We start from the raw sequence: 24,591 nt of genomic DNA on the forward strand, positions 1-24,591 counted from the left end.
CACGATGGATGTTACTGAATGTTACTAAAAGATTGTTAGTTAGTTTTATCCAGAGGATAAAATGAATATTAGCTATGGTAGTTATAATTAGAATGAAGCTGATAAAGAGATTATAGCTTTTAATAAAAACTATAATTGACTACGAGATAATATTAAAACATATATAAATCATAGAACTCAAAAGTGATTATATGATATATATATATATATATATATATATATATAAAAATAAATTTGATACTAGATATCAAACAGATCACATAAGTGCACAACCAATACAACTCGGTTTCAAATTTGCTGTGGCTGAAACAAATGTCTCATGTCATGTATTGGTATTAACTAGAAGGATTTCGAATGTTAGTAGTGCTGGTAATTAAATGGTTAATAAAATTTACTAATGAGCTGTGGTTGAAATGTTTCCGAAAAATATCTGCTTTGCAGTTGGCCAGAGAGCTACTTTAGCTAGATAGTTAAAAGGTTGGTTAGTTCTTAAAGCTAGGTAACTACTCAACCAGGTCAATCCTTTCAATCCAAATAACTCTTAATTTACCATAAGTATTTTATCTTTAGGCATGTCTACAACAATATAATTATAAGGGTCTTTTCAAATTTGATTACACAGACTAGTAAAACCATTGTAAGTTATCTCGCCAATATTGATGAAATCAGTATATATTAATATACGGTCATTCACGTTAAATTAGCTTTTTCTCTAGTTTCCAAGAAAATTCAGAGAAACACGCCAAGACTTGCCAGATCTTGGGATCCCACGGCAAGACTTCCAAGAACCACAGTATTTCCTGGAAGGGTGATCTTCTTGGTTTTTCTGCTTTTTTAACCCAGAAAAGGCCCTTAACAAGTAAGCACAACGTTATTCTGCAATAAATAACCATTCTCCCTAGTTTGCAAAAAATCTTGGGAAAACACGCCAAGACTTCCCAGATCTTGGATTCCCACGCGAGCGTTTCCAAGTACGTGCAAGTTCCACGCGAGCGTTTCTAAGATCTTGGCAAGATCTTGCAAGTCCTCGCGTGGTTTTCCCAGGATCTTGGAAGTCCTCGCGTGGGGTCGCGCACTGGGTTGTCCCAACATAAAAAATAGAGTCCCAACTAAAAATGTCAGTTTCAGTCTTTTTTGAGATTTGTTACACAAAGGTGTACACGTTTGTTACTACTTACAATGATTCTTCTTAAAACTGGTACAAGTTTGTGGTACTCTATCATTTATGACATTAGTGAAAACACTAATAAATGATGATCTGAGAGGTCAAGGGAACAATGTTCCAATTTATTAACGATTTTAGCTGTTTTAAAAAAAGTTGTGATATAACTCCTCAGTTCACTCTCCCTTAAAAAAAGAACCTCAATTATTGGAGAAAAAAATGATATGCATGGATGAGGTCTAAAATTAACAATGAAATGAGGTCCAGTTCAACTTTTCTGTTTACTTTAAAGAGCTTTGATTTGACAAAATAATTTTTGGACCACCATTTCAAGTTTATGTTTATAATGACATGTACATCCTAATATCAGAAAAAAATGCTTTCTGGGTTTATACTGCACATACTTGGCTAACAAAAAGACCATTCGGTTACTCTGATTTAGTACTGAATCGTCGACTTACTATTGAAATATACTGATTCCGTACTGAAAGTCTATGACACTCGGGTCCGGGTAGCGAAATTCTACAATCGGAAAATACGAAAATTTGATTTTGTTTTGATTCCAAAGGCACCAAAACATTGTTGACATTGTTGTGTTAATTATTTCAGGACGTTCTTTAGAATCCACACTTTTATGCAGTGAACTTAAGAGTTCGGTGTTTTGAATCCCCTCCCACACTCCCTCCCCCACTGAAACCTCCTCCTTCAACAAGAACTACCCATCACACCATGAATTTGTTTCTTGGTGATTAACATATTTAGAACTTGCCTGAGGGTTTTAGCAGCTGATCAGTTTTCGCAAGACAAAATTTTCACATTTGTCACAATTTTCATTCAGACAAAATAACGATGAGATGGAAAATTGATCGCAAGAAAACTTGCATGACAGAAAACAAAGAGGAAGAAAATAATTGCTATTGTTGAAGCCCAGATTTCAAAGCTTCATTTCAGCCAAAACGCTCAAAATGAAAACAAAAAATGTACAACTTTTTCAAAGTAAATGCTGTTTTTCAGCAAAGTGTATTACAATCAATTATTCCTGACAAAATTGTAATCAAAACAATCAATTAACATGCAATATTGTCCAGAAACTCATTCTTTAATCAATTATAACTGCCATATTTTAGCTCGTCAAAATCCGCTTGGTCAATTGTTATCTAACAATTTAAAATACGGGCCGTTATAGAAAACCAGTGAAAATTTTTCATCTTCATAACCACTACAAAAACGAGCAATCGGCAGTAGGTTGGAAAAGGCACTCTTTAAGTTTCCAAATGATTAATTAATTTTTTAAGACATGAACTAGAATATAGCGACTAGCTTGATGTAAATCCGTTAAGTGTCCTATTGGCGACGTTTTCATCAGCTAATGCGATTGCTTTTGAATCAGTTGATATGGTATTTGTTCCTTCCGCCAGACAAAGAGGGCACTTAAGGAAAACGTAACTACAGCTCATCTTTCATCTCATAATCCTAAATGCCTCTCATTTTGTTCATGCATTTGTTCACTTTTCATTCATTTGATCATGCAGTAGTGACTTACTATGCCCCACCAGAGGGCGTCTGCGTAGGTGGAGAATTGTGGGTTAGTCTCCTTCTCGGTCTGGTACACCACGAATGAGGCGAAGATTAACCCCAGGAACCCAATGTAGAATGTAGTGATCAGCTCCTGAAACGACCACCCCACATCAATCCGCTTACAGACTCAATCACTTAAAGGATTAGTTCAAAAGTGTTCTTGTTTCGAGACATTGTAGATGTAACTTACAGCCATTGTATACTCTCCACATACCTTCAAAATCAAAACCCACTTTGCCCTATCGTTCAACTTTGCTGGGAATCACGCTAAGTCATATATACATGGTTCTAACCTCGACTTATGAAAAGACAATGCTCGACCGAAAAGTGGTATGAAAAGACCATGCTCGACTCAAACAGCCCATGAAAAGACTTTAACTGGACATAATCGTTCAACTAGCCTTTGGCTTGACCAAAATTTTTGATGCTGGACTTTAACTTGACCCAAATATGATGCTTATGACTTTATCGCGACCTAAAGTGTTCACGCTGGACTCTAAAAATTTACCTTCGCGCTGAAAATTGACTAGTGCTTATAACGCAATCAGCGGGTTTGAGCGTTCAAATTTTTCAATGTTTCTGATATCTTATCAAAAAACGAAGTGAGTGTGCTATTATGACTGTATTGAAAAACGAATTTTAGAATCAGGTGAACTGAAAAATAACACACATTGCCGATTAAAAGTTGATTGTAAGAATTTTCGGCAAATTTTCACCTGTCTTTCGAAGGTGGATTGCCTATTGCATCGCTAGGATGATGTTGCTGGTAGGTGTTACACATCTACAAAAGATTTATAGAAAAGTTAACTATTATTAATCCCAGAAAATGCAATCCTCGAGTCATCAAAAGACCATGCTCGACCTATTAAAAGACCATGCTCGACCTTAATTTGCTATGAAAAGACCTCATCTAGACCCATGAAAAGTCTTTACCTCGATTTTAGTTAGGAGCTGGACCGTGTATTTATAGTCAATATTGCCCCCCCCCCCCCTACTAGAATCATAAACTCTTTTCATAAGTCGAGGTCTAAACCTGGGCAGCAAGAGTGGCTACGAAAAGCCTTGACTTCCATTCGCGGACTTTGGAAAAAATTGAAGCTGTGATTGTGGACTTGGAGTTGTTTTTGTTTCACCTTTAAACAGATTGTCATGCACGTGTTTAAGGCGCATAGTCACCCACCCAATGACATTTGTTTCAACTAAAATGTACGTTTAGAGCAGCGCTGATTGCGTTTCAGGGGAATAATCCGACATCAAAGTCGCCAAACACGATTTTCCATGCTTTAAAAAGATTACCCTTTCAGAATAGACTTATTGTGCAGAAGCCTATGAGGAAACGAGTTTGCCGTTTCAATTTTCTATACATTGGGGCATAGACATATTCACTTAATTCCGTCCGCTCAGTAAATAGTGATACAAAAACAAGTTTTTATTTTTACAATAGCTTATTTACATCAATGGATACAAAATTACCGAATTTAGAAACGAGGTGGAAGTTTCTCTTGCTTCTATTTTCAACTCCATCTTCCAATTTTCCCTCTGATTTTCCTACAAAATTGACAGATGTATGTCAGAAGCGGCAGAGGACTCCACTTTCCCAAGACGCGCAACAAACAAGGCTGTGTTTACTTAAAATCGAGTGCTGAATTATTCAAGACATTTCATAATCTCTGTTTGTACCTCATAATTCAAGGCTAGATAACCTCTAATAGTTCACTCTACCTCACCTGTCATTATAATGACTAACTTTATATAGGAAAGGCTCATTTTAGTGCATGAAAACATTTAAAGCTTCGCCGATTTCGTTGATGGCACGTGTCGAAATTTTAGACCAAAAAAGATGTAAGATTAGGGGGGTAATTGGGAGTAATTTGGGGGGTACAATGGTGTAAGAGTAGGGAGTAATGGGGGGTAAAACCAGACAAGATTAGGGGGTAATGGGGGGGGTATAAAACGTGGCAAAAGTGTGGGGTCAATGGGGGCATAACGACCCAAGAGTAGGGAGGTAATGGGGGGTAAATAATTGCAAGAGTAGGCGGTTAATTTGTTCATTACGCCCTCACTCCTACATCATCTTACCCCCTTATGCCATTTTGGCAGCCCACTCTAATGTCATTTTACCTCCATAGTCGCAGACTGACAGCCTTGAACCCACAACCTCTGCCCCCTTAGCCAGTTCTCCTTAGCGCTCATACCACCGATGCTTGTCAAACAATAGCCATCCATGTATATGAATGAAACGATTTAACCCTCGATCTTACATCATTTTACCCCTCTAAAATTATACTAATCTTATATTATTTTGGGGCGTAATTTTGGCGGGTAAAGTCTAAAAATCTCACCTTACTCCGCATTACCCCCTTATCTTACATGTCCCATTAGCGCCCTAAACATACATCGTTCAACCCCCCATAGACGATTACCCCAGTACTGTTGCATCAGTATGGTGGGTAATGAGGGGAGGGGTAATTTTGACACGGTGAAAGGCGGCAAAGTGTAAAAAAAATACCCAGAGCTCGTTTAATATTCTTTCAACTGACTCATCATAAATCTGGAGATTACATTAAAATTATTGCTTGATAAAATGCTTTCTCAGAAACGTATCGGAAAAGCAACGCGCACCGACGTGTTGCTTGAGAGTTTTCCGTCGAAATCGATGTTTCTCCAATAATCTGTTTCATAACAACTTGCTTCCAGTAGAATGTTACGATCTCAGTCAAAATTAAAACTGCTGTAGAATTTTGTGTTTTTGCCGATAGAAGGCTTCTATCTGGGGACCGGCTAGCGCCAAAATTGCGGCAGATTTAATTTTTTGTTGGTTCATCTTGTTGTTGAAAGTGTACAGTTTTGTCCCCAAAAAGTTCGCTTTCTCGGCATTTCAGAAATTTCACTCCAATTGAATCTGTAATCAATAAATGGGATACCAACAACCAGGAACGATATAGCTAGAAAAAGACAATTAAAATTTCCACAGATCAAGAGGAAGCTTTTGTCTAGTACTACTTAATGATTCACATTAATTCAAACCAATTCAATCAATCTGTCGACAAGCATCCAATCAATCAATTCACTACAGCAAACAAATAACCAAATCAGTTCGAAAAAATCTGGCTGCCGTTAGCACTGTTACTGGCTAGAAATTTATATTATTTCACAACCAACTATTTTAAATAACTTTGACCTCTCAGTCAGAGTTCAGAACCAACTGCGTTCCCTCACGAAGACTCACTAAATCAGTGCAATTTTCTCTCAATGAGAAGCAGCATTTCTGCTTGAGCGTTCTATCTCTATATATCTCTCTTTCTCTCTCTCTCTCTCTCTCTCTCTCTCTCTCTCTCTCTCTCTTCTGCTCCTGCTTATTCTCGCGCTCATTCACGTAGTTCTGGTGGTTTTCGTGGGCCTGAAAGTACTCAACCTTATCAGTTTTTTATAAGTTCTAAGTAACGTGCTGAATCATTAGAACTTTTTCGAGGTAATTTTTATGTGCAGTAGTGGGCGTTGAATGTCTGTCAAAAGATTTGGCGTCTCCTAGGTATATGTTTGCTCAAGTTGACCGGAGTAACGCAGTCGAATTAGTTTGGTTATTTCAGCAAAACTCCTGTTTCAAAATCCACGATCCCAGTGCAAGTACATGCATTGTTTTCTGTATTTTCCCAAGCTATAGATATTTGTCGTACGTATACTGTTGGTACCTTTGTCTTCTCTTTGTTTTCCCTGAGCAGGTAGTAATCTTTTTATTTTAAACAATTTTTAACGATTCTCCTTGTGACGGCAATGTTAGGAGAAGTGTTTTACTTTTTTCCTTGTAGGGCAATTAAATTGTCAGCGTTAATACCTTGCAAATGAAAATTACGTAATTGGAAAAATTCACGGTTGAGCGGGGTTCGAGACAAACACTATGACTCTCGTCAGAGTTTGATTTTTTTCATGAAAGTAGGAAAAGTCTTCAGTTTTTACTTCTTTTCGCTTGTTCTAAAATGTGCAATCAAACAACTTTTGATTAACCAAATTGCTAGCCGTATATATAAATGTCCGAACGCTTATGAAATTTTCCAAGGAGTATCCAGTTCACTTTTGGGGCCAATTGAACGCGACGAAGTACTGTTTTAAAAATTTGGTGCTGTGCTGGTAACTTCTGCCGACATCGACTTTACCATTTTGATTCAATTTGTTCAAGCGATATTCATAATTTAATGTTTCTTGAGTGCTTCTTAATTTCAAAAGTTTATACAGAATTTCCCTCGTAATAACAAAACCACTGCTAAGTCATCGCCTACCGACCTTTGATCCAAAATTTTACTACTATATTAACAAACTAAGAAAAGTTCAATTAATTTTTTAGTTTAAAATTCTTCATGCCAGTCCTTCAACAGTCTTGATGATACACTTTGGTTGGGTACACAGAATTACGCCATTAAAACACCAGGTTTGAGTGATCTAATTGGTTCTTCCATAAGTACCGTTAATTACAGGGAGCACACAGTTTTGCTCATAGAAATTCAATTTTACCGTTTTGAGAGGAATTCCGAACCAAAACTACCATTGGTTTTTGCAAAATCTTTCTCTCCTTTTCTCTGCTGTAATCAAATTGAATTGAACGCCTACAATAAATTCTGTATTTAATTCTTAGTCTTTTTGTCGAGTTATTTGCTTTGCAAAGCAAGTTTCGTTATTGTTTTTTTAGCAAATACGAACTAGATTTCGCTCCAACTTACACTGCTCAAGTTCGTTTTGTTTGTTTACTTGAAGATCAGCTCCAAAACTTAGCAAGCTGGTTAGCAACTCAATATCGAAATTTCTATTAAGATGTTCATGACCTGATAATTTTATGTTAAGCGTAATATCACAGGTGCAAATACTCCTAGAAGGTAACCATAGTCCCTGAGCTGCACATGGTTCTAACTATTAAAACGAATTTGTTGTTTCGTTCATTTGTTCATTGTTTCAACCATTAAGGTCAAATTTAAAGCTTGATGGGGGCGATGCAGTAAGACAAAATAACAAAAATTAATTTGGGTGAAAGAGACTATAAACACGTTTGGTCGATAACTGAGTTGAGCCTCAACCTTGATTATGATTAACTAAGTAATTTGTCTTGCTTTACGGTAACACTGTAAATTTAACTTCAAAATAAAGTTGATAAAAGAAGAAATATGACCCAAACCGGTGTTAATCTAAGCATCTGATCGAGGTTTAACAATTTAATAATTTAATCAGCGACATTTACCCGGTGTAGAATTTTGTATTTTATCGTTAGAAGGCTTCTAGCTGGGGACTGGCTAGCGCCCAAAACTCTATCAAGTTTGAAAGGTTCTTCGAAGAAAAGTGAGTCCGTCTGACAATCAAGTATAGACTATTGTCCCCTGTGCTCTCTCAAAGCTGTATATAAAAGATATTTGATGCGCGCAATAATTAATTTCTTTTCCAAGTAATGAAAATAATAATTCACTGAAATGTTATTATTAAAACAACCAAGTATATATCGGTTCTTTGCACCGATGAATTGAAGCTAAGGGTTATCCCCAGAATAAGTAATTACGAAGTAGAGAATTAATGAACACAAAAAATTTTCTCCTGTTATTCAAAATTAAGAATCATAAACAACTTACAACAGTTGGAAAAACCCCAATTCCACTAAATCAGGGTAATTTAAGCTAATCAGAAAGATCGATTAATCGTTTTAAACACTCTTTTTTACCTAAGAAATTTGAACTCGCGTGTCAACTTCGTCTCTCAACTATGACTAACTTGTTTGACAAACCACTGCTTTTCAGATTAGCAAATCTCTCTCTGAGCGTTTTTCTTGTGCCTAAGGGTACTCAAACTTATCAGTTTTTTATCAGCAAAACGTAACGCGTCGTTCCTTTTAGAACATTCTGACCTAACGTCTAAGTGTTATAGTGGGCGTGGAAGGTCAGTCACAAGATGCCACTTATCTTATGTGAATGTTTGTTCGAGATGACCGAAGTTGCGTGTTTAACTCGGTTTGATAATTTCAGAATATGGCACAATCCATATTTCATGCTGAGCAATATGTGCGCAAAATTTCCTGCGCTTGCTTTTTTTCTTCCCTAAGTAACGGATAAGCATCCAATTTAAACTATGATACCTTTGTTTCCCATTTAGGCTGGAGTAATGTTCCGTTTTAAACAAAACTTTAATCATTTCTTTAGAGTCATCAAAAAAGGAAAAAGAAAACTTAGCTCTTTCTGTCCCTTACTCCCTTGTAGAATAGTTTCAGTGCTAACACTTTGGGATTGAAAGGTATTTTATCTCAACTTTCCACTCTGAACGAGGCCTTGGTAAAATGTTTTGACTCGAGAAAAAGTGTCGTTTCTTTCAAAGGAGTATAAGAAATTCGCCTTTCATCTATTTTCTTTGTTTTACTTTAAAGGCCAAAAGAACGGTTTCGGGTACCGGAAAAGCCCGTTTTTTTCAATGTGTAAGGAATTGTCCTAGGAGTGATCAGTTAAAATTTCATGGTGATCGGACTTGAGGAAGTAGGGTTTTCAAGACTTGCGGGGGGTGGTGAAATTCTAAACGCTTAGTTTGAAGCAATTGGGAACCCTGTAGCCGTACCAGAGAGTAGCAGATCGATATTTCATGCGCTGATAACTCAGTAAAGGAAATAGTGTGCACACCATTTCTTGTTCTCTCAATGAACTTATGCAAGTACCAGAAAACTAGCAAATCACCAACTAGCAAATTCATTAAACCTTAATTCCTGCTAGCTTTCATTTACCTTCTAACTTAGAGCGCCAATGGATTTCCAATTATATCAGTCTATTCTCAAATTTCATCGTCGTGGAACATTTCCACAAGATGTCAGTTTTAATCGACAGAAAAGTCACAATTTTAAACAATTATGCAGTCGGTTTTGCAAACTAAAACTGATTCTTATTAATAAAGAGACTGAACTTAAAGTGTTGCATTCCAGGAATGCAAAAATTATCATACAAAAATTACATCGGAACCACGAGCACATTAAAGCAGTTAAGCTCGAACGGCTTGTTAAACAATCTTACGATGTCCACGGAGCCCAGCCTATCGTTCGAGAAATAGTAGGTAACTATGATTATTGTAATGAATAAATTAGTCATCGCCGTTTTACCAGTCCCTTAGTTCATGCTTCTTGCCTTACACTCGATAGAATTTGTTATGAATTAAGCCTGGTTATTAATGAAAGGCCGTTACTGGAAAACAATTGCTTCAAGAACGCCCCTTCGTTAGATCCTACTTCTTTTATCCCTAAAGGTGGACACTATTGATCCCGATTACAATTGCGTGTGCGCTGCACTTAGCACAATTCTGACCTGAAACCCTAATCAAGGCGGAAAAATTGAAGAGATAATTCGTTCTTTACGAAAAGAAGGCCCGGACCGCCACTTATTAAATCTGATGGGCGCTGCCCCTCTTATTAATGGCCCAGATGATCTTAATTTCGTTACAACAACAGATTTGAGAATGCTAGCCCCAACCTTTAGAACTAAAATTTATATGTTTTATGAGACCGATGAGTTCGAGCAAGCCGATTGGGATTGTTACACTGGAAACAAAATGGGCCCAAATAGAGGAGGAATTTACTTAAAGGCCGGCCTGAGCGGTGGAACAATGCATTGTTTTATTGTTACTCGTGTTAAGCCAAAAAATGAGGGGTAAGTTGTTCAATTTCGATGACATAGTTTATTAAACCGGACTAGCACACACATGACAGTTATCTAAATTAAATTAAAGTTTGCTTTTACACTGCATATGGGCGCTCGATTTGCATTCTTTTCTTTATTTCCAATAGCGCTTGCTGCTCGGCTTTTTCGTCGTCGGACAAGTCGCTATCATAAGCTGGTTGATGCTGTTGTTCGCGTTGCTGTTGTTGTTCGCATTGCTGCTGTGGTTGCTCGTTTTGTTTCGCTTCGAGGGTCTTTTTCCCTTGTTAGACTTGCCGCTTTTTGTTCGCCTCTTTGCCTTCGTCTTGGAGTTTCGAATGTGCTCTGCCCGTGGCGTTTTGCCAGCCACTGTAGGTAGTTTTATTGGGGCCTTTCCATGTCGTGCCTTTACGATTTTGTTGTCCATAGTGCTACAATTTATTAAAGCCTGACGAATAAGGGTAATATGGAGCAAGGCCAATAATAGCCATTAGCTAAGTTCAGTTTTTAATGAAAAAAATAAGGACAATAAATTGATTTCCTTTGTTTGTAGTTTCCACGGGCTAAGTTTTAATCTGAATGACCTCGAGATTCTCCAACGCGAATAATCTTGGTCTTATTTGCCTTGCCCCTAATCGGGCCACAATTTTGTGTGCCTCTTATGAGGTGTTATTTGCCGTGCAAAACTCCACTTTTGGTATTGTTGGTCATTTGTGTGCTAATTTGGTCTTTTCTTTGTTAGAACGAGGTATTTGAGTCCTAAGTGTTTGTTTCATTAGCTCCAATGTTAAGACGCGTATTTGTATTTGAGACCTGTCAAAATTAGGACCTATTTATTTTACCCGCCAAAGTTCTGGGTGTGAAAGATAAAGTTGCGACTAACGAAGGTGTCAATAAACTACGCAGGAACTAAATTCTACACCTTGTATTTGCTGAATTAAATCGCTGAGGGATCGCGGACTATTTAAAACATACGGCCACAAATAGTAGCTACATAGCATCTAATAATAAAAATAGTAATAATAATAATAATAATAATAATAATAATAATAATAATAATAATAATAATAATAATAATAATAATAATAATAATAATAATAATAATAATAATAATAATAATAAGAATAATAATAATAATAATAATAATAATAATAATAATAATGATATTAATAATAATAATAATAATAAAAATAATAATAATAATAATAATAATAAAAATAATAATAATAATAATAATAATAATAATAATAATAATAATAATAATAATAATAATAATAATACTAATAATAATAATAATAATAATAATAATAATAATAATAATAATTGTGATCGCGCGCTATATGTCGTCTTTGTACTGCTCCGAAAGGAGAGTATTCTGTATCTGATACTTTAGTATCGATAGGTAGATATGATCTATCTAATATAACTGTGGATTGTAGATGTTGATCACTTAGGATCTGCGTGTATGTATGTTCCAGTGTTGAAGGTCAACTTATGATTTTGAAAAGAATTAAGTTCAAGAATTTATTCTTGGCCACGAACCGACTGTATCTTTTCGGCGTTATTTTCGTCTGCACTTAACACAAGTGTGAAAGTGCGGTCTAGCTTAGTTACCTGCTAAGTGACAGGCGATAAAGTGAACAACCAACAACTCGTAACACATATCTCCTATTGGAGATTTACATATGTACAAAACATAATAGTTAAATAGCATAAGAGCGCCAATGGATTTCCAATTATATCAGTCTATTCTCAAATTTCATCGTCGTGGAACATTTCCACAAGATGTCAGTTTTAATCGACAGAAAAGTCACAATTTTAAACAATTATGCAGTCGGTTTTGCAAACTAAAACTGATTCTTATTAATAAAGAGACTGAACTTAAAGTGTTGCATTCCAGGAATGCAAAAATTATCATACAAAAATTACATCGGAACCACGAGCACATTAAAGCAGTTAAGCTCGAACGGCTTGTTAAACAATCTTACGATGTCCACGGAGCCCAGCCTATCGTTCGAGAAATAGTAGGTAACTATGATTATTGTAATGAATAAATTAGTCATCGCCGTTTTACCAGTCCCTTAGTTCATGCTTCTTGCCTTACACTCGATAGAATTTGTTATGAATTAAGCCTGGTTATTAATGAAAGGCCGTTACTGGAAAACAATTGCTTCAAGAACGCCCCTTCGTTAGATCCTACTTCTTTTATCCCTAAAGGTGGACACTATTGATCCCGATTACAATTGCGTGTGCGCTGCACTTAGCACAATTCTGACCTGAAACCCTAATCAAGGCGGAAAAATTGAAGAGAGAATTCGTTCTTTACGAAAAGAAGGCCCGGACCGCCACTTATTAAATCTGATGGGCGCTGCCCCTCTTATTAATGGCCCAGATGATCTTAATTTCGTTACAACAACAGATTTGAGAATGCTAGCCCGAACCTTTAGAACTAAAATTTATATGTTTTATGAGACCGATGAGTTCGAGCAAGCCGATTGGGATTGTTACACTGGAAACAAAATGGGCCCAAATAGAGGAGGAATTTACTTAAAGGCCGGCCTGAGCGGTGGAACAATGCATTGTTTTATTGTTACTCGTGTTAAGCCAAAAAAATGAGGGGTAAGTTGTTCAATTTCGATGACATAGTTTATTAAACCGGACTAGCACACACATGACAGTTATCTAAATTAAATTAAAGTTTGCTTTTACACTGCATATGGGCGCTCGATTTGCATTCTTTTCTTTATTTCCAATAGCGCTTGCTGCTCGGCTTTTTCGTCGTCGGACAAGTCGCTATCATAAGCTGGTTGATGCTGTTGTTCGCGTTGCTGTTGTTGTTCGCATTGCTGCTGTGGTTGCTCGTTTTGTTTCGCTTCGAGGGTCTTTTTCCCTTGTTAGACTTGCCGCTTTTTGTTCGCCTCTTTACCTTCGTCTTGGAGTTTCGAATGTGCTCTGCCCGTGGCGTTTTGCCAGCCACTGTAGGTAGTTTTATTGGGGCCTTTCCATGTCGTGCCTTTACGATTTTGTTGTCCATAGTGCTACAATTTATTAAAGCCTGACGAATAAGGGTAATATGGAGCAAGGCCAATAATAGCCATTAGCTAAGTTCAGTTTTTAATGAAAAAAATAAGGACAATAAATTGATTTCCTTTGTTTGTAGTTTCCACGGGCTAAGTTTTAATGTGAATGACCTCGAGATTCTCCAACGCGAATAATCTTGGTCTTATTTGCCTTGCCCCTAATCGGGCCACAATTTTGTGTGCCTCTTATGAGGTGTTATTTGCCGTGCAAAACTCCACTTTTGGTATTGTTGGTCATTTGTGTGCTAATTTGGTCTTTTCTTTGTTAGAACGAGGTATTTGAGTCCTAAGTGTTTGTTTCATTAGCTCCAATGTTAAGACGCATATTTGTATTTGAGACCTGTCAAAATTAGGACCTATTTATTTTACCCGCCAAAGTTCTGGGTGTGAAAGATAAAGTTGCGACTAACGAAGGTGTCAATAAACTACGCAGGAACTAAATTCTACACCTTGTATTTGCTGAATTAAATCGCTGAGGGATCGCGGACTATTTAAAACATACGGCCACAAATAGTAGCTACATAGCATCTAATAATAAAAATAGTAATAAAAATAATAATAATAATAATAATAATAATAATAATAATAATAATAATAATAAGAATAATAATAATAATAATAATAATAATAATAATAATAATAATAATAATAATAATAATAATAATAATATTAATAATAATAATAATAAAAATAATAATAATAATAAAAATAATAATAATAATAATAATAATAATAATAATAATAGTAATAATACTAATAATAATAATAATAATAATAATAATAATAATAATAATAATAATAATAATAATAATAATAATAATAATAATAATAATAATTGTGATCCCGCGCTATATGTCGTCTTTGTTCTGCTCCGAAAGGAGAGTATTCTGTATCTGATACTTTAGTATCGGTAGGTAGATATGATCTATCTAATATAACTGTGGATTGTAGATGTTGATCACTTAGGATCTGCGTGTATGTATGTTCCAGTGTTGAAGGTCAACTTATGATTTTGAAAAGAATTAAGTTCAAGAATTTATTCTTGGCCACGAACCGACTGTATCTTTTCGGCGTTATTTTCGTCTGCACTTAACACAAGTGTGAAAGTGCGGTCTAGCTTAGTTACCTGCTAAGTGACAGGCGATAAAGTGAACAACTAACAACTCGTAACACATATCTCCTATTGGAGATTTACATATGTACAAAACATAATAGTTAAATAGCTTAAGAGTTTATAAATAAATATACTAGTACTTGTAAGCTTGGTTACATTCATTGAGTTTTAGGGGTTCCAGTTGGAGCCGCTATCTCACTTTCCCCCCTAGGGGAGAAATCCAATTTATTGGATTTCGTTGAGTGCTTTAATATCGTCCTCATCAAGATCTGAGATGGTGTCTGGTTGGGGCGATGATGGGGGCGTCTTGTAAATCAAGGAGCTGGCTGGGCTCTTCTGTGTTTCCGCTTGGGGAGGTCTTGTTGGTTCGTTCTTGTTTAGCATATCTGGTTGTTTTGTTTGTGCGGATGTAATTTCTTCGTTTGGAGCTTGCTTTGATTGAGGTGACTGAATTTGGTCTGCTCCGTTCGGGGAGTTTGACGTGTCCAGGAAGATCACTATTGGTTCTGGACAGTTGGTAGGTTCTGCTTCTTCCTTCTCTTCTTTTTCGGCGTTGATCGTGTTGATCTTTTTGACAATTTTGTCTAGTTTCTTTGTTGATTTGTTGAAGTCTATATCTTGGTTGTCGTCCCTCAGGGAGTTGGTGTCCAGTGATGTTAATGCGATTAGTTGGGGACTTTGTGTTTTTGGGCTCATTGTGCTAGTTTCCATAAAGTCCGTAGGGTCGTTACTGGTTATGATCTCGAACGGCGCGGTTCCGGGTATGTCGGTGTCAACATTGAATATCTGGATCGACGATGGCTGAGGGGTAGGTGTGTTGAAGATGAGGAAGGACCTGTTTGTATCGGTGTCTGAAGCTGTCGAGGGGAGTCTCCGTGTGGAGGCTGTCATTGAATGTTTGAGTGCTGCCTGTTTAGCTTTTTCTTTAAAGCTTTGGAGCGGCGTGCTGTGTTTGTTTTTTGGCTTATTGTTTCCCTTTGGTTCTTCGTTGCTAGTTTGATTACTTTTTCTTTTGACGATTTTGTTTTGATTGGCTCTTTTTTGCAAGTCCTCTTTTTAGGTTTGTTGCTAGATACGAGGTCTGATCTTGTCCTTTTGGGGGCGCTCGTTACTGGTTTGATTTGAGTCCTTGATGGTCCTGGAGTATCTTGAGAATCGTTTGTTGTTGGGAGGTTTCTCATAGGTTCGCTTGTGTAGTTCTTTGCGTTTTGTTTGGCTTCTTCTAAACAGAATTTTTTAATTTTTTCTTGATTTCGTCTATATTCTCCTATTGTTTTACATGCGACCATGTGGATCAAACGTGGTTTTGTTTCTGGTATTGGTTTTGTTTCTGTAGCAATTGCTATGTCATTTTTCCTTATTACTGTGTTCTTTCTTAATGGAGTATCAATCGTTATTGTGTGTGGTGTATAGTTTTTTATGGTGCCATCTTGTATAATGTTCCATTGAGGTGCTAAGGTGTTTCTTGGTTCTTTCGTTTTTCTGGCAATTGATTTACGCGTTACGTTGCGTTTGTTGTATATTATTTTTGTTGTCTTATCTCCTATGGAGAAGTGTATTTCTGAAGGGCTTATCTTACTTGGTAATTTGTAAATCAGTGGTTCATTTTCAGAGTCGTCTGAGTCCAAGTGTGTGGGGGACGCGCTTTGTGTGTTGTATTGGATGTCCAATTCATTTTCTGAGCTTCCGTCTCTTCTCCGCATTTCTTCTTGGGTCAGCGCATCGTGGCGTAGCAATTTCTTGTCTAAACATTTATCTATGAGTTTTTTATATGAGAGGTTTTTGATGGATGGTTTGGTTAGCATATTTGATAGTTCCGTGTTTGGCTTTCTGCCGAAATGTGCCTCAAATGGTGTAACTTTTGTTGTTTTGTTCGGTATGAGGCGTATGTTTTCAATTATGCTTGCTATTCTAGCACTTAGTGTTTCGGAGCTCCACATGGGGTCTATATCTATGACTGCTAAGCGTCGTTTTAATGTTTGGATTAGTCTCTCTACCATTCCAGTTCCCCTGTGATCTCCAGCTGGAGCTAATATTAGCTTAATGTTTCTGTTTTTGCAAAATATTTCAAATTCTTTTGCCTTAAACGCTTGTGCTTGATCGCAACGGATTGACCGTGGGATACCATGTATTTTGCAGTAGCGTTCGAGATAATCTATTGCGGTTTCTGTGTCGCAATTGTGGAATAGTTCAGCGTTAGGGTATCGCGAGAGACGGTCTACTGTCACTAAGATATAGTTATTTTGTGTAGTGTTCTTGTATGGTATGGGGCCGGCGAAATCCATTTGGATTTCTTGGTTTGGTTCTATTAGACTAGGCAATTGTCCTAATTTTGTTTTGGGTATTAGTGCTTTAAGGTTTTTACCTTTGTCTATACATTGTCTGCAAGCTTTTGCTTTTGAGACAATCTCCGAGTGGATATGTGGCCACCAGATCAGTTTTGCGAGTGCGAGCATTCCCGCTTGGCCAGGGTGGTTGTGGTGAATTGTATCCAGTACGAGCTGTTTTAGTCGCGAAGGTATAACTAAGCGGTTGTCGTATAGTAAGCAATTTGTAGGGGTAACAGAAAGGTCCCTTCTAATTCGGTAGTAGAGTGGATTTACTTTTTTGAGATCTTCCCAATTTTCTGTTTTTACATAATCCATGATAATTTTTAGCTTTTTCTGTGACGCCTCTGATAGTAGTTCTTCATTAAATACTTTAGTCAAGTTTAGTCGATATAGTGGGGTTGGTAAATCATTGTATGCAGTAAAGAGTTCCGAGTGTTTGGTTGGGTCTATTGGGTCTAAGCCCTTTCCCTTGTTTGTGGTATACTCTGTCTGGGTGCTTGAACTTTTGAACGTTTTACTAGTATCGGGGTTCTCCATTTGGGGAGGATTTTCTGTTTGGGGATTTTGTTTATTGGGGGCTCTATATCTTTTGTGAATAGGAACTTGAAATGTATCGTGCAAAGGTTTTTGTCGCGTTGTAATGGCAACTAAATTAGAATAATCTGTTGATGTTATTTTGTATGGGTGTAACGAATTAAGATATGTTGGATGAGAGTGTAACTTGTTTTCAATCGAATTAAGGCAAAAAGCGTTTGGAGCTGTATTGTTATTCTGTTTCGAACTAATTACGTCATTGTTGACTTGTTTTATGTCTGCGTTTTGATTGGTTGCTTTAATTGCTCCATTTGGAGTTAGTGTATTGCGTATGAGAGTAAATTTTAGTTCGTCTATGACGTTTATTACAAAGTTTTTGTCTTCTTCCGAGGGTGGTATTGGATCTCCGGATGGGTTTCTGCTTAGATAATTGGCGAAATCCATATTTTTGCCTGGTATGTGTTCGACTGAAAAGTGAAATGGTAGTAGTCTATCTACCCATCTTGTTAATCTACTTTGATATGTTTTGTTCCCCCTATTCTCTTTAAGTGCTGTAAGTAACGCTTGATGATCCGTTTGGAGTATGAATTCCGATCCATATAGATAATATTTGAAATGCTCCATTGACCATACTACCGCTATTAGTTCTAGTTCATTGGTACTATATCGTGATTCTAAGTTATTTAGGAAACGGCTGGCAAACGCTATTGTTTCACAGGTGCTGGCGTATTTTTGTTCCAAGCAAGCTCCGAGGCCTTTTTTGCTTGCGTCGCAGCGTACCCTGGTTTGTTTTGTTGTATCGAAGTGTCTATTTTCTGTTATCTGTTTTATTTTGTCCTTGATTTGATTAAATGCTTTGGTATGGTGTTCTTTCCAATCTAGTTTATTTTGCGCTTTTGTGTTTGCTTTAGATAGTAGAGGGCGTAAAGGCTCTGAGATTTCTGCTAGCTTGGGAATGAATTTTATAAGGTGATGTATACAACCCATGAAAGAGCGGAGTTGTTTTAAGGTTTTTGGATTGTCCACGTTTGTTATAGCGTCGCATTTTTGTTTTGTTGGAGTTACTCCATTTGGAGTAATTGTGAAGCCGAGCCATATGATTTGTTCTTTGGCAAATTCGCATTTTTGTAGGTTGATGGCTAGGTTTTCTTCGTTTAGTCTGTAGAGTATTTTGTCTAATTCTTTTTCGTGTTCGGCTAGTGTTCCTTTTGTTATTATTAGGATATCGTCTAGGTACGCGAATTTGGAATTTATATCGTGTAGTGTTTTATCTATTGTTTTCTGGAATGTTGCTGGCATATCTGTCAGCCCGTAAAATCCGTTAATAAATCTATATGTGCCGGTAGCTTTTCCTCCTAGAATATTGAAATTACAGTGTTTCTTGATATTATCGTCTAATGGTATTTGGCTGTAAGCGTATTTTAAGTCGATTTTCGAAAAAAATATATTTTCCTTGTTTGTTTTTTCGTTCGGAAATGTACACTGCTACCGAATCCATTAGGTGGTCGATGCTTTGCATCTGATATTTGTTTTTGTGTATGGCATCGTTCAATTTTTTGGAGTCTAGTGCTATTTTGACTGATTTGTCTTTTTTGACTGTTATTACTACTGGGCTTATGAATAGTTCGTCTGAGCATTTTTCTAGTTTAATGATTTGTTTATCGTCTATTAATTTTTTGAGCTCGTTTTCGACTTTTTCGAGAAGATGTAGCGGGACTCGTCTACCTTTGTGTTGGGAAGGAGTGTATGTCGATTTAAAGATTGATTTCGCAATGTGGTTTTTTGAACGACCTAGGCGCGTACATAAATGTGGGTATTTTTGGAAAACCCATTTTATTATATTTTTCTCCGTTTGGAGATTGGATATGAAATTAATGGGCTTACCGGTGTTCTTTGAAGCGTTGAGTGTTATTCCAAACTTTGACAGTAGGTCTCTGCCGATGATATTGTTTGTTTTGTTCTTCACGATGAGGACTTTGCAGCTCTTTGCTGTCCATGATCCTGACTGTATGTCTATGATGAGCACTCCTTCAATTTCAATGTTGTTGTTGTTGAAGCATTTGTAGATTGTGTTTTCTGTAAACTTTTCTATTCGTATGTTTTGGATCTCCTTTTGGAGTTTTTGTGCGAACTCTTGATTTATGAATGATCGGGACGAACCAGTGTCTGCTAGCCACTGTAGTTTATGTGACTGGGTTGTTGTTTCTACCCAGAACTCTCCGTTGGATTCTTTGTTGATGAAGTTGTTTTTCTGTGGAGAGAACTGTGTTGGGCGTATTATGTTTATATTTTGCCAGTCTTCGTGAAGTTCTTTTATATATAGGGCTGCTTCCGCGTCTACGCTCTCTTCTAGTTGCTCGCTTTCAGTTTCTTCTTGATTTATGTTTCTTATTCTTCTTGTTTTTGTGGTTGTTTATAGTTTTGTGCTGAGCTGGACTGAGGTGTGTTTTGGGGCCGTCGTTCTGGCATTTTTGCTGTACATAATGATGTGTAATGTCCTGGTTTTTTGCATATTTTGCATGTTGTTGATTTCACGGGGCATGTCTGTAGGTGTGCTAGAGAGAATGTTCCTCCGCATTTCCAGCATGGATTTTGTTTTTGTTGAGTGTTTTGATTGTGTGTTCTTTGTCTATTTGTGCGGACATATGAGACTGTGTTCCAGTTTGTATTGTTCGATCTTAGAATTTCTTGTTGATTTGCTAGTCCTCTTTCTCTGTTCACGGCGTAGTTTAGTGCTTGTTGGGGGTTTCGTGTTTCTGATAGGAGTTCCATTTGTATGTTTGAACTTCTCATATTCGAAATGAATATGTCTTTTATCAGGTCTTCTTCGAGATGTTCAAATTTGCAGTGTGCCCCTTGTTCTCGAAGGCGGCTGTAGAAGGTCTCGAAGGATTCATTTGGCTGTTGCATTGTTTTAAAGCATTGGAACCGGTCGAATGTTCTGTTTCGTGGCCGGGTGAATGTTAGTGTTAGCTCGTGCACTAGTTCGTTGGTGGAGCACCGCTCTATTTTGGAGTGCGGGTTTCTTTGGTGGAAAGTTCTTGTTCCTTCCACTCCTAGGGAGAGGTATATGAGGCTTTTGACCTTTAGGTCTGCCTCGTCCCATGGGAGTTTGTCTATCATTGGGCCGTTTTGTTCTAGTTTTTTACACTCATTCTCCCAGTCCACTTTTCTGCGTTCATTTCTCTGATCTCTTTGTCTCTCTTCATCTACTGTTTCCCCGTCGAATGGTTCTTCGTATGTCGGGATTGTGGGATAGGGTAGTTCTGTTCTTGCTGGCTTTAGTTTCAAGAGTTTGTCAACCTGTAGGTTGTCCCTCGCCATTATTGCCATTTTGAGTGTCCCGAACCAAGTGTTCCATTCTGTAGGTGGGTTTGCCCCTGAGTCCCAGAATGGAGGTACTCCTAGAGGAGTTTTAACAGATGACTGCGCCATGTGATCCCGCGCTATATGTCGTCTTTGTTCTGCTCCGAAAGGAGAGTATTCTGTATCTGATACTTTAGTATCGGTAGGTAGATATGATCTATCTAATATAACTGTGGATTGTAGATGTTGATCACTTAGGATCTGTGTGTATGTATGTTCCAGTGTTGAAGGTCAACTTATGATTTTGAAAAGAATTAAGTTCAAGAATTTATTCTTGGCCACGAACCGACTGTATCTTTTCGGCGTTATTTTCGTCTGCACTTAACACAAGTGTGAAAGTGCGGTCTAGCTTAGTTACCTGCTAAGTGACAGGCGATAAAGTGAACAACTAACAACTCGTAACACATATCTCCTATTGGAGATTTACATATGTACAAAACATAATAGTTAAATAGCATAAGAGTTTATAAATAAATATACTAGTACTTGTAAGCTTGGTTACATTCATTGAGTTTTAGGGGTTCCAGTTGGAGCCGGTATCTCAATAATAATAATAATAATAATAATAATAATAATAATAATAATAATAATAATAATAATAATAATAATAATAATAATAATAATAATAATAATAATAATAATAATAATAATAATAATATTAATAATAATAATAATAATAATAATAATAATAATAATAATAATAATAATAATAATAATATTAATAATAATAATAATAATAATAATAATAATAATAATAATAATACTAATAATAATAATAATAATAATAAAAATAAAAATAATAATAATAATAAAAATAATAATAATAATAGTAATAATAATAATATTAATAATAATAATAATAATAATAATAATAATAATAATAATAATAATAATAATAATAATAATAATAATAATAATAATAATAATAATAATTGTGGTACTGGAGCTTACAGTATCTAGAAACTTTGTAACCAAGTACTAAACTATCTACCTATAAACACTCTATGCATATGTTATTTAATTACTGTTGTAAATATATACCAATTGGTGTTAGTTGCTCTTTTGCAGCAACCTGTTTCGTTAAACATAGAATTGTGTTATTCACACATTAAGAAAGTGCAGACGATAAACTATAGCGATAGAAAGCAGTCGCATCGTGGCCAATTGAGTATTACTGCACTATAGTGTTTTATTCCTATAAGAACAGATTATTCCTATGAGTCAAGAACTAGATAGATCATCCACATCTTCATCTTTACACAACACATCAGAAATAGATAACCAACAGGTTTGGTCAAACCCAGTTAGGACTACATTAAACCCACAGATCACTAGACAACTCGCATTCTCAAACATCCTTCTTGACATGGCGCAGTCAGCCAAAACTCCATTAGGAGTAAACCCATTCTGGGAATCCGGCGCAACACCACCAATAGAATGGAGACAATGGTTCTCAACACTAAAAATGGCGATAGTATTGAAGTAGATAAGTTACTCAAATTGAAACCACAACCCACAGACTTATTCTACCCTACACTACCAACATACGAAGAAGAATTTGAAGGAGAGACAGAAGACGAGGCAAGAAATAGAGAATAGAGGAACGAAAGAAGGAGAGTTGATTTTGAAAATGAATGCAAGATAATAGAGCGAAAAGGAGCAATGGTCGACAGAATACCGTGGGATGAAGCAGACACGAAAGTAAAAAGCTTGATATACCTATCACTTGGAGCGGAAGCAAGAAGAACATACCATCAGAAAAATCCACACACACAAATAGAAAAATGCACCACAAACGAACTCGCACATGAACTCAACATCACATTCACTATCCCACGAAACACTACATTTGACAGATTTAAATTCTTCAAATCCATGCAACAATCACACGAATCACTCGAGACATTTTAAAGCAGAATAAGGGAAGCAGGAGCACTATGCAATTTCAAAGACTTAGAGGAAGATTTGGTAAAGGACCTTTTCATTTCAAACATGACCAACACATCAATCCAAATGGATTTGTTATCAGAAGTAAGAACACCACAACAAGTACTCAACTTTGCAATCAACTGAGAAAGAGGCCAGGCAAACCAGCAGGACATTTTGAGAGCACACTCCAGCAGCACCAACTGGTCACAAGTATCTTACATCAGAAATAAACCAAGAACACCTTTCACTCAACGCCCACCACAACAACCAATATTACCAACTCCAACAACTGGTAAAATAGAACCCTGCTACAAATGTGGTCACCCATTTATAAAAAATCACTTAAACATGTGCAAAGACCAAAATTTCACTGGCAAAATTTGCAAAAAGATCGGCCACTTTACATCAATGTGCAAAGCCCCAATGCCAGAACGAAGAAACGCAACGTTCAACAAACGAACCCCAGGAACACACGTCAAAGAGCACAGCCAACCAACTGGAGCCCAGCTAAAGTTCGACAAGTAGCAAGCCAAAATCAGCGTAAACAACAACAAAAGACTAAAAGCCCGACAAAAACCAAGAAACAGAATCGGACAAAACAGAGCGGTTCCAAAAAACGACCGCGAACTCCGAAAGCCAACCCAGGAGAGACATTCAAGCAACGTTCGAAAATGATGGCATTACAAAGCACACAAGAACACGAACAAAACAGATCATTCATACAAGTAGACACGAATGCACTACAACAATCACCAAGCACAATTACTTACCAATTCGTAGAAAACGAATCACCCCAAACTATATTCGCATCAAGCGACCCGAAAGACTTTATGATTAAATCACCGGACAGCCCACCAGTACAATTCGATAGAAACAATGCTAACACTGAAGTAACCAACAACCACGACTTTAAATCAACTAAATCAACTCCAAAAATCGATAAAACAGTTGAAAAAATACAAAGACTAAATGACAACACAGCAAAATTCAACAACCCAAAAGTCATATTTCTTGACGCAGAGAACAAAGCCCAAGAACAACACGAAATTGCAACCATCCTAGAAAAAGAACAAGCTAGATTAGAAAGAGAGCAAGCGAACATTATCTCAATACTTCCTGCAACACAAGAATCACACAGAGGCACCCAAAAAGGACACGAGGAAAGAATTTCCACTACCAACTGGTAAGGAAGCACAACCCGAAAACAATAACAACAACACAGACCAATTGGTAACAGAAAAGAACAATAAGACAAAAGATAAAAGCCCGGAAGAACAACCATTAGAAAGAACCGAGCCCACATCACAAAAGTCGTACAATAGTAGCACGACATCACAGGAATACTGTACACCTCCACTATCCCCAACAAGCGAAATATCCGACATAAACTCAGCTGACATAGAGGCACTGAATGAAACATTGTGAAACACTGTTTCAATCCAGAGAAGGGGAAGTGTGATACTGGAGCTTACAGTATCTAGAAACTTTGTAACCAAGTACTAAACTATCTACCTATAAACACTCTATGCATATGTTATTTAATTACTGTCTTTGTAAATATATACCAATTGGTGTTAGTTGCTCTTTTGCAGCAACCTGTTTCGTTAAACATAGAATTGTGTTATTCACACATTAAGAAAGTGCAGACGATAAACTATAGCGATAGAAAGCAGTCGCATCGTGGCCAATTGAGTATTACTGCACTATAGTGTTTTATTCCTATAAGAACAGATTATTCCTATGAGTCAAGAACTAGATAGATCATCCACATCTTCATCTTTACACAACACATCAGAAATAGATAACCAACTGGTTTGGTCAAACCCAGTTAGGACTACATTAAACCCACAGATCA

General features: G+C 36.8%; 1 protein-coding gene across 2 annotated transcripts in view; it reads right to left on the reverse strand.

Moving 5' to 3' along the window:
- The window catches only part of LOC142340195 (potassium voltage-gated channel subfamily KQT member 1-like), a 113,081-nt gene that overhangs the window by 27,076 nt on the left and 61,414 nt on the right, over positions 1 to 24,591 (reverse strand). For both annotated transcript variants that reach the window (XM_075390707.1, XM_075390716.1), the window contains one exon: positions 2,706 to 2,831. In XM_075390707.1, coding sequence (XP_075246822.1) covers positions 2,706 to 2,831 — 126 coding nt within the window. The remainder of the gene's footprint in view (positions 1 to 2,705; positions 2,832 to 24,591) is intronic.

This window comes from Convolutriloba macropyga, chromosome 1 (assembly GCF_964194025.1).
Source record: "Convolutriloba macropyga chromosome 1, txConMacr16.3, whole genome shotgun sequence".
Classification (NCBI taxonomy): domain Eukaryota; kingdom Metazoa; phylum Xenacoelomorpha; order Acoela; family Convolutidae; genus Convolutriloba; species Convolutriloba macropyga.